Below are 14151 nucleotides of genomic sequence, written 5' to 3'. Positions count from 1 at the left end.
ACAGCCAGAGGAGGAGCCAGAGGAGGAGCCAGAGGAGGAGGTTAAAGCAAAGCAATATATATAAGACAATGGATAGTGATGGTCCTTTTTGCTTCATGTACGGATGTGTTTTTCACTTTGCTCTTTCCAGGGAGCCACAGGAAGGGATGAACTGTGAGATGGCCTGAGCGAGGGGGTGGGAGGGAAGGGTGAGGGAGCGAACTGGGGGGCAGAGCTTTGACTGGAACTAGGTCCATCTTCTCTGCTGAAAAGGATCAGGTGGGTGTTTGGATTTTAGTAGCTTCTGTTGATTATTATTTTCTACATTCCTACATGACTGTAAATGTGTTACTATTTAACTGAGGCGGTTATGGAGTGTTGACTTCCTGTCACGAGAACCATTAAATGTTTCCGAAAAGGTAATCTCCTGTGGGGTCTTCTTTTTACCTGTCATTTCTGTTCTTTTTTAGCCAATAGTCAGCCAATTCAGAATTTCCACAGTCAAATCTCCAGCTTTTTATTTAGGAAAAGGCTTTAAGAGATCACATTGTTGAGTTTCAAGTCAAAACAACCAATACAATTATGCTCACTCATCTCACAACGACCATATACCTTTTTGATTCTGTACATGTCTAGCTTGGAGTTCTTGAAGACGGTTTGATAGGAACCCTCAAAGAAATACTATCTCAAAAGATGTTAAAACAGCAATAGGACTTATTATCAGACAGAGGCATCCACAATATTTATTAATCAGTCTGAAATGACCCTACACAACCTCTGTTCAACATCCCTCAGATTTTACCCTCAAGCCGTACCAACAAGAATTTCCTGGTGGGGTCTGGGATGAACCACTTCTCCCACCGGTCCAGGTGGACACAAGGGTAGTCCCAGGGCTTGAAGCGGCTGTTCCAATGCAACAGGTGTGCCCCCTGGAGGAAGGTCTCAGAGTTGCGGGCGTCTGGGCTCCAGCCTAAAGGAAAAGAGAACAAAATACACAGTAAATCCTCTCGAGGTAGCTCTATCCTACATTATGACACCCAAGCCTGTGTACCAGACCCATATCTCTGTACATGCCTCTGCTGTGCTATGTATGAGGTGTGGTGGTGTCATCAAGGTGAGGTGATCTCACCCAGGTGTCGGACGTGCCACAGAGGATCGATGATTGCGTATTTGTCATGGAACACGGTCAGCATAGGAGGAGTCGCCACGCCCCCTGCCATGGCACTGCTGTATATGTTTTCTCTAGGGGAGGAGGGCATCAAAGTAGAACATTTTATATTTCATTTTCCTTATGATATACAAATGAAACAGAAGTAATACGTTTTCATAGGAATATCTGTTTATTATAGACAGCAGGGTTAATTACTTATGGATTCACCTGGTCTTAGGTCAGTTTGGTGGTTATGTGGAAAGATATGATCACAAGTCAAACATACTTCTCTACTTACTTTAAGTTCTCCTGCAACTATTTCTCCAGCTGTTTGGTGATCTTCTGTTTCTTCCACTCTCCAATGTCGGCCACAAACACCCCAGGGTTAAAGGAGCAGTCGCTGGGGTTGATCCCCAGGTCTCTCACTTCCTGTAGTCCAGGAAGCCCATGTACGTTGTCTGGGAGACAGGGTCATTAGGGAAGGGATTTGATTTAGATTCAGATTCGGAGACAAACTGATCATGTTTATTCAGCATTGAGATCTATGAGACTGCTTGTCGGGTTGTTATTTCAGAAGATAATTAGAGAGTATCTTCTAGGCTAGGTGTAGGATAAACTCAAGTTCAATATATTGTCCTTTACCAAGATTGATTGTAATAGAGGTACCGCCGATCTTATTTTGGCAAAAAATGCAAAAAGACATTACCCTGCATGCCCATGCTGCGCACCATCTCGTGGGTGGAGGGCAGGTCACAGTCTGTGGCGAAGGCAGCAGCACGGCCTTTCTCCAGCTTGGTATGGTACAAGTCCTTGATGTCACTTGTCGTTACTGAATGCAAGTACTGAAAATGCAGACACCCATTTATCTCAACTACAGCTCAAGACAAAACTGGACTGAATAGCACAAAGATAAGGACACATATCTGTACCTTGCACAATGACATCGTCTAAGTAGATCACCCTCTTGTGGCTGATATCAAGGAGCGGCAAGTAAAAGCGTACAAAGTTCAGCTGCAAAACAATCAAAACAAGGACTTTAGGGACAGTGACTGTGGTTAGGTTACAATTAGTTCCTATGTGGGTGCTTGTGTGAGTATGTGTGTACTCACTGGGTGCAGCATATCTGGTCGGGAGGAGTCTGGTTTCACCTTCCCTTTCAGAAGCATGGGGTTGAACTCCAGAAGCTTATACTTGATGCCCTTCAGCGTGGTCTTCTCTATGTACTGTCTATGAAAACACACATGAATATAATGACAGTTCAACTCACTCCATTTTAAAGTAATTTCTCAGTTGTCCTTTGAGGCCTTTATTGAAACAATTCAGATAATCAATTCATTAAAACATCCTGGGTTGGTACTAGGAACTGAAATTGCTACAAATCTCACAGTGACAATGGAAGGGGGAGAGATTAGAGTGAAACACCTTGTCAGCTTGATGGAATCACGAAGAGTGACAATGTAGAAAAACACACTGGCATCTGTGTTGCTATAGATGCTGTTGATGGTTGCCATGGCACCGCCCATTTCGTTCCTCCGCAGCACAGATGACCACTGGGATGTCATCCTCTCCCTCCGCAGCCTTCTCCACAGGAACTTTTGGCGCACGCTCTGGGTCCTTCCTGGTTTCTGTGAGGGAAGTACAACCAGTTTGGGCTTGGTCAAGTTTGACCTAGATAGTTTGTGTGTATGCATTGACATGTGTGCCTTTAAAAAAAATATATATATATATTATGTAGTTCTGTCCTTGAGCTGTTGTCTATTGATATTCTGCATTATGTCATTCTGTATTATGTTTTGTGTGGACCCCAGGAACAGTACTGTAGCTGCTGCTTTTGTAACAGCTAATGGGGATCCTAATAAAATACCAAAAGTAGTCTATTTTTCTATCTATTTTTAAAAGCTATTACAATTATTTAAATTGCTAAGTAATTTGCCCCCTAAAAGCTAGCCCATAAGGGGCAAAGGAAATGCTTATTTTTTTAAATCAACAAGCATTCATAGCCTCATGCCAACTGCTGTTCTTGGCAGGTTCTAGTGCTGCCAAGTCCTAGTTCCCTTCTCGAGCCGAGACGGGCCTCTGAACAGCTTACTGTGCAGGAGTAGACACACTATGAGAACCAGCATCATGAGCAGGATATGGTTTACTGTCACACAGCAGAGAGAGAGGGAGAGAAAGGGACCATTCAATCAAGTCAGATGCAAGGGAACTGAAGCAGAAGTCCTTCCAAACTGGATCAGTTCAACTGAAGCACAGTTTCCACTAATGCTGTCACCTCGTATCCAATCATGGCAGATCACATATTGCTGAGATACTCAAACATGGCTCTCATTGTCTTTTACGACTCATCCTCCAGGTGGCATGACTAATTCTACCTAGTAAAATAGTTATACCTGCCTTTCTCTTCCTATCCACCCACCTCAACCATGTGTCAGCTGTAGTCAACCTGAGTGGCATCAATCTTGTGCTGACACGTTCACCCCTGGATGACCTAAACTGTCTGCCTCAACAATAACAAATAAATAGTCATTAAAATATTGCTTCACTTCTGGCAATGTTTAAAAACCAGGCTACCCGCTGTACTCTGTGCCAAAAATCAACTGTTTGTGTTGTTTGAGTAAAGGCGTCTGTTAAAGTAAAGAATAGACTGTATAAAATAAGGGTGTAGAACAAGGCACAACTATTGTGGAAACTAATAAAAAATCCTTTAATGGTTGCATCATGTATTGAATGTGAAGAACAGATGACTGAGATGATGAAATGGGAGAGAGAGAGAGAGAGACTCAAACATAATTTATGGAGGTGTTGGAAGCGTACAACTCAGCTGAGGCAAAGTATACTCCAGAGGAATCTGGGGAGGGTTGTGCTTTACCATCTCCACCACAGCCACCATGTTTACAAGAGTATTTACATGCAACAATGTTTTATTACTCATTTAATATGAAAAAGTAATGATGTCAAAACTTAATTACAGGGGCAATCCTGTGGTCACTCACTTTTCCTCAAAAGAGCCATTGTTCATGTTTCTTCCAGCCACATCTGAAAAGACAGAGAGAACCCCAGAGAGCAGTGAGATTCAAAGGCAGACAGACACAAAGACAAATAGACTAAGAGTAAGCGAGGGAGGGACTGCAATATTCCTTGGCATTGGTGCACAGTTGAGGATCCAGAAGGGTGTCTTCACAGACATAAATCCTTCCCAGAGGTGCTCCAGAACTAGATCTGGCAGTCCTCTAAGATAGTCACAGTCCTCACCACAGCTGTTAAACACAGGAAAACCCCCCTGACAAACATACCTCCAAATCAACACTAATAGTTTAATATTGGGCTTCACATGAGCCTGAGTAGGCGAGGTACCCTAATGGGTACTGGTAAACAAACCAGTACCCATCAGGGTACCTCGCCTATCCACAGGAGGCCCTTAGGAAGAGTCATGAATATAAGAATATAGGCCTAATGATTGGCTGCAGATGAGGTGGCAAAAGACAGAGTGAAATGTGATTGGAGGTACAGTTAACAAAAACAAATGTTGAGACCAACTGGTTTATAATATTACATCATTTAGTGGGTGCTTATATTGTCCTATTTCACATATGTAAAAGTGTTTATTATACGCATGTGTGTATTGGAGATTAGAGTTTAGAGTTTTTTTGCATATCCCAACTCCCCCTGAGACACCCTTAAAGAGTGGGGTCACTATTGTCCACCGCCCCTGGAACAATTAGGGTTAAGTGCCTTGCTCAACAGCACATGGGCCAATTTTTCACCTTGTCGGCTCAGAGATTAGAACAAGCAACCTTTCGTTTACTGGCTCAACGCTCCTAATCGCTAGGCTACCTGCACCCTAGTCTGTTTCCACTGAAACATTTGCTGATGGAAATAAAGATCCTGCAACATTATCATGTTTATGCTATGAGGATCACATACACTACACGGTGTGATTGTCCACACACCGCAACTGCAGAACTGAACAGACATGAGAATTGCATGTCATGACTTTTGTACCTGGTCACTCTCTATATTACTTTATCAGCATGGTAAATGTATACTGTAGCCCAAGGTTTTGGCTAATACAGTTATATCTAATGTAGTATGCAGTACATATTGCACTGTTTCTCTGTGTGATATACATGGCACACTAAGGGCCTGGTGAATCAGCACGCATGTGGATCTGGTTTTCAAGAGACTCTTGGTGCTTCCTTCCTAGTGGCATTTTTCAGTAAGCTTTAGTCAGCCTCTAGAGAGAGACACTCTCTCTATCCCTCTATTTGTTATGCTTAAATTCTAACTCTCTCGACATTGATGTCTCTCCGTCTCTCTCACCCACTGTCTCTTTTGGATGTAATGTGTAAGTAAACAGTAGAGAGGTGTAAACTACTCTATAAACAATCAATAAAAGTGACATGACAAGCTGTGTTGTTTTTGGTGCTGGATAAACTAACAAAAACTAGTTCAGCTGTGAGATCATCATTCTGTACTCTTCTGCCCATTTTCAGAGAAAATACTTCCACTCCATTGATGTCAGATAGAAATAATAATATCTGTATTAGTTCAGACTTTTCACACATGCTGCAGACAGATTCTCTGGGCAAGTTCTCCTCCATAGAAAGCATTACTATCCAAGACTGAGCCAGTATAAACGACTTGGTAATGTTTTTTAGTGGTTATAAAATATCTATTAGGTGAAGTGTTTTGCACCCCTTATACAACATTATCATAAAAATGGTGACAGAGTTGGGATTGTGTTCATTTGTTTTTTAGGGGTTCCAGACTCTTTTCAGTGTTCTCTACACACATGCTCTTTGGGTCAACTTTCTCTAAATTAATCCAAACCAGTCTCAATAATAATAATAATAATGTACAGAGATGGATAGTCATAAATATGGCTTAATCAGGAGTTTACAAGATGAAGTTGTTTTTAATAGCCTACTGTATGTGAAATTTAAAACATGTAGAAGAACTAGGGAATCCTCATTAAACAAATATTTTACTATCTGTTCAGGTAAATGAAATGCAAAGTTTCTTCACAAAAGTGAACAGTAATTCAAGGTGTCAAAGAAGTCAGTGCCAACTCTTATTTCGCACTCGGCCTCTGCTACCGCCACATGAAGAAAACCATAGTCTGGCTTCATAACCACACAGGCTACCTGAACTATGATAATGGAACACCAAGTAGGCTCCTAAGTAGCCTAGTTGCTGCCATGTGGCACACCTTTTTCATGGAAAGCATATGTTGTTTTTTTCATTATGGGCAACTACTTAGCGGATATCCAACCTAGGAAATACAGTAGCCTTACATTAGTTTATGTAACAATTGCACAAATTAAATTTAAAAAATATCAGATGAACCTATAGCAATCTACTCAATGCATCACAAGTAGATTATGATAATGCTAAAAACAAATATATGAATATTACCTTCTTAAAAAGGGGTGTGTCTACTTTTCTAGCTTTAGAGCAATGCAAGCCATGCACAACAACGCACACAATCAAAGCAAAACTCTAAATTCAACAATGTGTCATAAAATAAATTAACTTACCGGGGAAAGGTGCCACAATTATTCACAACGCTTAACTATCCACCGGTCTCTGCACATGGTCTTGAATAAATGCTACAAAGAGAAGCTACTTCACCCACTCAACTTTACATATTTTTTTCTTCTTCAGGAAGTTCTTTCCAGATGTCTCTAATCTTGTTCACCCATGGAAAGCTCCGCGGGTGCCACATGCCTTCTTGTAGATAATTATTGAGATTGCGTTACACTCTACAATAGCAACTGTGCTTCCTAAATTATTTGTCATAGGATGCATGTTTTTTTTTATAACTTACCTTTACATGTTTTAGCCTATCGTAAAAAGAAAAGTTGATTTTTGGCCTACAATTTAATAACTTTACTATATAGGCCTACATAATTTGTGGCAACTACCATTGCAAGCAGAAGTTATTATTTACAAAGTCTAAATCAGTTAAATGTAATACAACTCAACCTATGCATTATCATTCAATATAAGTTATTTTGAGAGTAATGAATATCAAAAACTACAACCCCCAGTGCACAATTCTGCTACAGCCTACTGGACGATCAGAATGTATTACCGAATTTCTTGCAGGAACATGCTGCAAGCTATTTTAGCCCATAGCCTATGGTAGAACAGTGTTGTCCATTGCTTTAACGTATTATTGTCAGGTATTAAGATCACATTTCCTGTCTTTTGCGTTTTTAAGGTAAAGAGTAGAGTAGAACTCAACTGAAATGTGTAGGTTTTTGGTTGACCAACAACTTAACCTACTTTTCACCATTTAAGGTACTTGTCACCCAAGCTTCTGATCAGAAACAGCATCAAGCTAATTTAGCAGTTTAAACGGTGTCAAATAGTTAATTTTATTACATGTATATGTTCAATGGATGCTGAGAACGCATTGAAATATTTAATCAAGCTTACGCAGAATGGCGAATTGTGCACACTTAAAAAAGAACTTGGAGGCAATATTGTTGCACATTATGTCAACAAAAAACATTTCGGGAAATCGGGTGATACATTGTTGCATTATGCCGCCCGTCATGGCCACTTGGACATTGTGCAATTTTTAGTAAAAGAGATTGGGATGGACATAGAGCTTTACAATACCGACTACAAAAGAGCTCTGCATGAAGCTGCATCCATGGGACAGCGGGAGTGTTTGAGCTATCTGCTCACTGAAGGAGCCAAAGTAGACTGCTTAAAAAAGGCTGATTGGTGAGACATACATTAACACGCAAGCCATGTGTAAACATTAAGACAACGTTATACTATATATGTCTCTTTTTAGAAAAAGATGTATTGAAAAACACATTTATTTCGAAGCATTTTATCCCCTTCGATAGCTCAGTTGGTAGAGCGGAGGACTGTAGAGGCTAAATGCTGAAATCCTTAGGTCGCTGGTTCAAATCCGGCTCGAAGGAAAATGTTTTCGTCGGCCCATGTCATATCAATTCGAAGTTTTTTCGTTATCTGCATAAATGCTACTCGCTAACTCTCCTCAACAATGCATTACAATATCAATCAAGAATCAAATGCCAAGTCCAAAAATAACAATACAAAGTAATGCAACTCCTTGTGAGATGTATACAATAGAATAAATAGTATGATTTATAAAATAATATATGTCCAATTATGATGACTGTTATATAAGTAGTAACGTGAGATGTAACTTGGTATAGCAGTTTAAATAGAGTAATAATAACTAGTAACAGCAGTGGTGACCTTGTGTGCCTGTGTGTCATGTATACCAAATAACAAATAAGTTGTTCTAAGATTCAATTAAAGTTCTGGTTTCAATTGATTATATAGGTACTGATTAATTGAATGACCAGAGTCAAATTCATTAGAGACCAAATGGAAGCAACTGGACGAAACGGGGAAGGACTACCAGAATTTGGAGAGGCTTGTATTTTTCAGTTGCTAAACGTTTTGCTACCTTGTGCACTAACGAATACGATCCTGCTTTTTCTGAATACGTACATCTCCCTTCGATAGCTCAGTTGGTAGAGCGGAGGACTGTAGAGGCTAAATGCTGAAATCCTTAGGTCGCTGGTTCAAATCCGGCTCGAAGGAGAATATTTTCGTCGGCCCATGTCATATCAATTCGAATTTTTTTCGTTATCTGCATAAATGCTAACTCTCCTCAACAATGCATTACAATATCAATTAAGAATCAAATGCCAAGTCCAAAAATAACAATACAAAGTAATAAAACCACTTGTGAGATGTATACAATAGAATGATTTATAAAATAATATATGTCCAATTATGATGACTGTTATATAAGTAGTAACGTGAGATGTAACTTGGTATAGCAGTTTAAATAGAGTAATAATAACTAGTAACAGCAGTGGTGACCTTGTGTGCCTGTGTGTCATGTATACCAAATAACAAATAAGTTGTTCTAAGATTCAATTAAAGTTCTGGTTTCAATTGATTATATAGGTACTGATTAATTGAATGACCAGAGTCAAATTCATTAGAGACCAAATGGAAGCAACTGGACGAAACGGGGAAGGACTACCAGAATTTGGAGAGGCTTGTTTTTTTTCAGTTGCTAAACGTTTTGCTACCTTGTGCACTAACGAATACGATCCTGCTTTTTCTGAATATGTACATCTCCCTTCGATAGCTCAGTTGGTAGAGCGGAGGACTGTAGAGGCTAAATGCTGAAATCCTTAGGTCGCTGGTTCAAATCCGGCTCGAAGGAAATATTTTAATAGGTCCATGTAATATCACCGTGCCTGCATTGCATACCATTATCAACACACTACTATGAACATAACAAATCATTAAATACTACACAAAATTGGGGTGGGAGGGTGAGTTAAAATAAATATTCATTGTAATTGCCTTTGTGACCCAATAAACCCATTTGTTCACTGAAAAATGACCTCACAAAATGCAAGATATGTGCAACTCTGGTCCAACATCGTGACCCACCTTTACTTTCAGGACCCCTCTGATGATGGCCTGCACCCGGAGGAACCTGGGTGTGATCCAGGAACTGCTGTCCCACAAGGCCGATCCCACGCTGAAGAACAAGGACGGCTGGAACTCCTTCCACATCGCCTGCAGGGAGGGAGACCCAGCAGTCATACAGCACCTCCTACTGGCCAACCCAGAAGTCTGGAGTACAGAGAGCAAGACGCTGAGGACTCCTCTGCACACTGCAGGTAATCACTGTGCTAACAAATCAGACATGTCACAGGTCTGGACATATTCACAGGTGTTTTCAACAATATGCATAAAATATTTTTTTTCTGGTTCATTACCCCTTCTCTATCTATTCTCTGTTCCTACAGCAATGCACGGCTGTGAAGAAGTGGTCAGCATCTTGGTACAGAGGTGTGTTTGTCTATGTTTGTCTGTGTGTGAGAGGAGGTATGAATTAGGATAGTCTCTCAGAGGATTTGCATACTTGTGAGAAGGCATGTTAGAGTGTCAGTGTTGTTACTCTGTGTTAATGTGATCATGTGTAAGTGTGTGTGGGTGTAGTGCTAACTGACCCTCACTTCTCTGTTTGCAGTTGTGGTTATGTTCCGGATGGCAGGGACAGCTGTGGGGTCACTCCCTTTATGGACGCAGTGAGGAACGGACACATATCTGTGGCCAAGCTACTGCTGGAGAAGCACCAGGTACACTGGAGACTGGAGGAAAATAACATTTCCATCTATCAAAACATATCTGAGATGACTGAAATTTGCACCAAAATATCAACTTGCCTGTATCTCACTTAAATTCCACCATAGTCCCCTTGGGAAAATGAATCCACCTCAACCACTCCAGTACCCCTGGACATTGAATAAGATACTGACCTGTATATACTTGCATTCTCGTGTGTCACACAGGCCTCTCCGACTGCAGCAGACATCCTCGGGGCCCAGCCGGTGCACCAGGTTGCAGTCACAGCCCAGGAGGAGGCGCTAGAGTTCCTAGTGAGGGACCTCGGAGTGGACGTGAACCAGACAGCCACTGACATGCAGCTCACTTCCCTGCACTACGCTGCCAAGGTTAGCTCTATTCTGTAAACATCTATTATCAGGCCTATCCTGTAGATAAAGGCAAATTGTGTGCATAATAATATATCATGCCTGATATTTTATATTTTCAGGAGGGCCACACAGGCACAATCAAAACACTCCTCACATTAGGAGCAGATCTTCACGTCAGGGACAAAAAGGGAAGAACAGGTACTGTAGAGAAATGGTTCCCAAACTGTGGGGCGAGGGGTCGGCACGGGTACCCCCCCCCCCCCCCCAAAAAGGATATTTTTACTTTTTTTTTATTTAAAGGAACTCAATCTGGCTTTAAACTGAAACTTTTAATAGTAGAATGCACAAGATGCAATTTCAAAATTGGGTAGTGCATCATCAGTTCCTCTTGTCATGTTAGTCTTCGCATACCTTAGGGAGCTATTTGTAACTTGTCAAAATGTCCAAATCAACTAGCACGTCAGCTAACGTTTTTTAAATGTATTTGTCACATGAATACACATTAAACATGGGAAAATGTACAGAATTGCAAGACAATTTGCTTTAAGACTGTAAAGTTCCTATGCACCCCATGACAAAATGTGTAGAATTGCACGAAATAAGCTTTAAACCTGCAAAATTCTCTCCACCAACAAGAGGGGTGTGAACAGTTTGTATCATGAACAGTGCTTGTGCAGGGGTGGCGCGGGATGTTTCCCAATGCTGGAAGAGTGAAAAAGTTTGGGAACCCCTGTGTAGAGGCTAAATGCTGTATAATTCTACATTATGATAATTGCACTTTGCTTGTAGCAATACACTTTCATCAAAACAACTGCTTGGAGGCCAAATCTGAATTTGTGCAACAAGAAAAACTGGAAATGTAAGTTTACTTAATACAGGGAACAGGATGCGTTCTAATGACATAACTTCTGTCTAGCGTATGTAAGTAGTTCTGGCATTAGACCCAATTCTCAAACCACTCTATTTAAAAAAAATGTTTTACCTTTATTTAAATAAGCAAGTCAGTTAAGAACAAATTCTTATTTCAATGACGGCCTAGGAACAGTGGATTAACTGCCTTGTACAGGAGTAGAACGACAGATTTTTACCTTATCAGCTTGGGGATTTGCTCTTGCAACCTTTCGGTTATTGGTCAAACGCTCCAACCACTAGGCTACCTGCCGCCTCATATAGTACCTGCCGCCTCAAGTACAGTTGATCTTGAATGCAGGTCATTGAATCCTGTCCTCGGGCACCCTGTGTTAGGGGTCATCACAGGTCCAAAAAGTTGGACCCGTTCCAAAATGGATCTGGGGCTTTCCCACCCGACCTGATATGCATAAAGTAATTTTCAAAAAACCTGTTCAGATCAGAGAGTAGAAAGAGAGAAAGAAACCTCAGACTGGGCGCTGCCAGCTCCATCAATAAACAAGTGATATTGGCAAAATGATCCACATTTAGGCCCTCGTGTCCTTAAAAACTGCCTATAACAAATTACAAAAAAATATGTTTTGTGTTTCGAAGGGTAGCATATTCAAAACTTCATAGCCTATTGTTTCATTGGTTTTTACTGTCCTCAAACATTAACTGTCCAACTCACCATTTAACTGTTGGAGATTTGAGTGCTAAATGCATCAGGGCATTGCATGCATACAGGCCTAGACGTCCACTATATGATATTATAAAAAATATATATAAAGGAAGAAAAGCTTGGGCCTAGCCCAAGAGAGAAAGATAGAGGTATGCTGTCGCCATGTTCCAAACACTGACATGCATTTCTTTATACTCGTCAGGTGGAACTTAATTTGGCAAAAAAAACACTTGTGTCATATTTAAAGAACTGGTTTAAACCTTTACAAACGTTTTGAGCAGACTAGGCCTATCTATATATGTAGCAACTACCCATCAAATGACAGCAATAGGCTAAAGCAATTTATTTGACAACAGGCTACAAAAATAATGATATACAATAATAATAATAAATAGGAAAATAAATAAAAAACCTGAATAGCGAGTTGCACTCAGTCCATTTGGCCAAGCCAACTCACTTCTCATCTTTGTCCACTACAATATTAAAACTTGTCCCTGAGACAAAAATTTGGGTCCTGAGTTGGGTCTCTGAATTTTGGGTCTGTTGGACCCGTGAAGACCTCTATCCTGTGTGTGCAATGTGCAGATCTCTGCGCCAGCAAGTATCTGACATTGATGAATTAATCTACTGCCTGTGTCTCTCTGTGCTTCCCCCAGCTCTTCATATGGCGTGTATAGGGCAGCATGCAGAAGCGGTCAGGACACTCCTACAGCAGGGGCTAGTAGACGTGGTGGATGCCTCGGGCTCCACTGCTCAACAGCTTGCCAAAAAAAACGATGTGCTCAGAGTGTTTGAATGTGATTTGACATAAACTTCTGTCTGAATGGAGAATCAATAAATTATGGACATTAATGGTATTCTGGATGGCAGAATAATAACTTCATATAATTTCTTTGTGTGGATTTTGTTGATGGGGATTAAACAATACAGTGCCTTCAGAAAGTATTCACACTATTTTACTTTTTCCACATTTTGTCGTGTTAAAACGTGGGATTAATACAAATAAAAAACTATGGATATATCTTGAGTAGATAAGTAATCAACTCCCTGAGTCAATACATGTTAGAATCACATTTGTCACCAATTACAGCTGTGAGTCATTCTGGGTACGTTTCTAAGAGCTTTGCACACCTGGATTGTACAATATTTGCACATTATTATTTTTTAAATTCTCTGTCAAGTTGATTGTTGATCATTGCTGGACAGCCATTTTCAAGTCTTGCCATAGATTTCCAAGCCGATTTAATTCAAAACTGTAACCAGGCCACTCAGGAACATTAAATGTTGTCTTGGTAAGCAACTCCAGTGTATATTTGGCCTTGTATTTTAGGTTATTATCCTGCTGAAAGTTGAATTTGTCTCCAAGTGTCTGTTGGAAAGCAGACTGAACCAGGTTTTCCTCTAGGATTTTTCCTGTGCTTAGCTCTATTCCGTTTCTTTTTATCCTAGAAAAACTAGCATACCCATAACATGATGCAACCACCACCATGGTTGAAAATATGAAGAGTGGTAGTAAGTGATGTGTTGTGTTGGATTTGCCCCAAACATAACACTTTTTATTCAGGACAAAAAGTGAATTGCTTTTGTTGTTGAAATTCTTTACAGGGACACTCAAATTCATTCTTAAATTAATCATTCTTTATTATCAGCATTCTGAAGAGGTTCCAACCAACTCAATTCACCAAGTACACATGCCGATCAGGAGCTCTACCTGGGGCAGTCCCGGTAGTTATCTTATATACATACAAGATATATTTGCATGATTTAGCTTATTCATCATTCATAATTTATTCATCATTAACGTTTGCTTCATTCACGTGACTAACCAATACTGGGTCATGCATGTGACAGACTAATACCTCACGAGGCTTCTTCTCTCGATGCTGAGACCTTGAAACTGAGATATCCCTTGTTCAAAACAAGGGTCTGGGCGTACT

At 40.4% G+C, this 14151-nt stretch overlaps 1 protein-coding gene, 3 non-coding genes and 1 pseudogene across 4 annotated transcripts; 4 read left to right on the top strand and 1 right to left on the bottom strand.

The window, feature by feature from the left end:
* Window positions 1–169: 169 nt before the first annotated feature.
* On the bottom strand, window positions 170–6921 carry LOC110490381 (annotated as a pseudogene).
* A 459-nt stretch (window positions 6922–7380) lies between these two features.
* On the top strand, window positions 7381–13233 carry LOC110490379 (ankyrin repeat domain-containing protein 16). The gene is given in 8 exon segments (XM_021563741.2): window positions 7381–7633; window positions 7636–7864; window positions 9605–9825; window positions 9955–9997; window positions 10179–10287; window positions 10501–10662; window positions 10764–10842; window positions 12871–13233. Coding segments are annotated over 8 exon segments (1056 nt in total). The 5' UTR covers window positions 7381–7575; the 3' UTR covers window positions 13026–13233.
* On the top strand, window positions 7983–8070 carry trnay-gua. Its single transcript is given in 2 exon segments — window positions 7983–8019; window positions 8035–8070. It is a non-coding gene; the product is annotated as a tRNA-Tyr (tRNA).
* Window positions 8635–8722, top strand: trnay-gua. Its single transcript is given in 2 exon segments — window positions 8635–8671; window positions 8687–8722. It is a non-coding gene; the product is annotated as a tRNA-Tyr (tRNA).
* On the top strand, window positions 9272–9359 carry trnay-gua. The gene is given in 2 exon segments: window positions 9272–9308; window positions 9324–9359. It is a non-coding gene; the product is annotated as a tRNA-Tyr (tRNA).
* Window positions 13234–14151: the final 918 nt, after the last annotated feature.

This window comes from Oncorhynchus mykiss, chromosome 15, assembly GCF_013265735.2.
Source record: "Oncorhynchus mykiss isolate Arlee chromosome 15, USDA_OmykA_1.1, whole genome shotgun sequence".
Taxonomy (NCBI): Eukaryota; Metazoa; Chordata; class Actinopteri; order Salmoniformes; family Salmonidae; genus Oncorhynchus; species Oncorhynchus mykiss.
The sequence above is the reverse complement of the archived record's forward strand: the minus strand, read 5'-3'. Positions and strand labels throughout refer to the sequence as shown.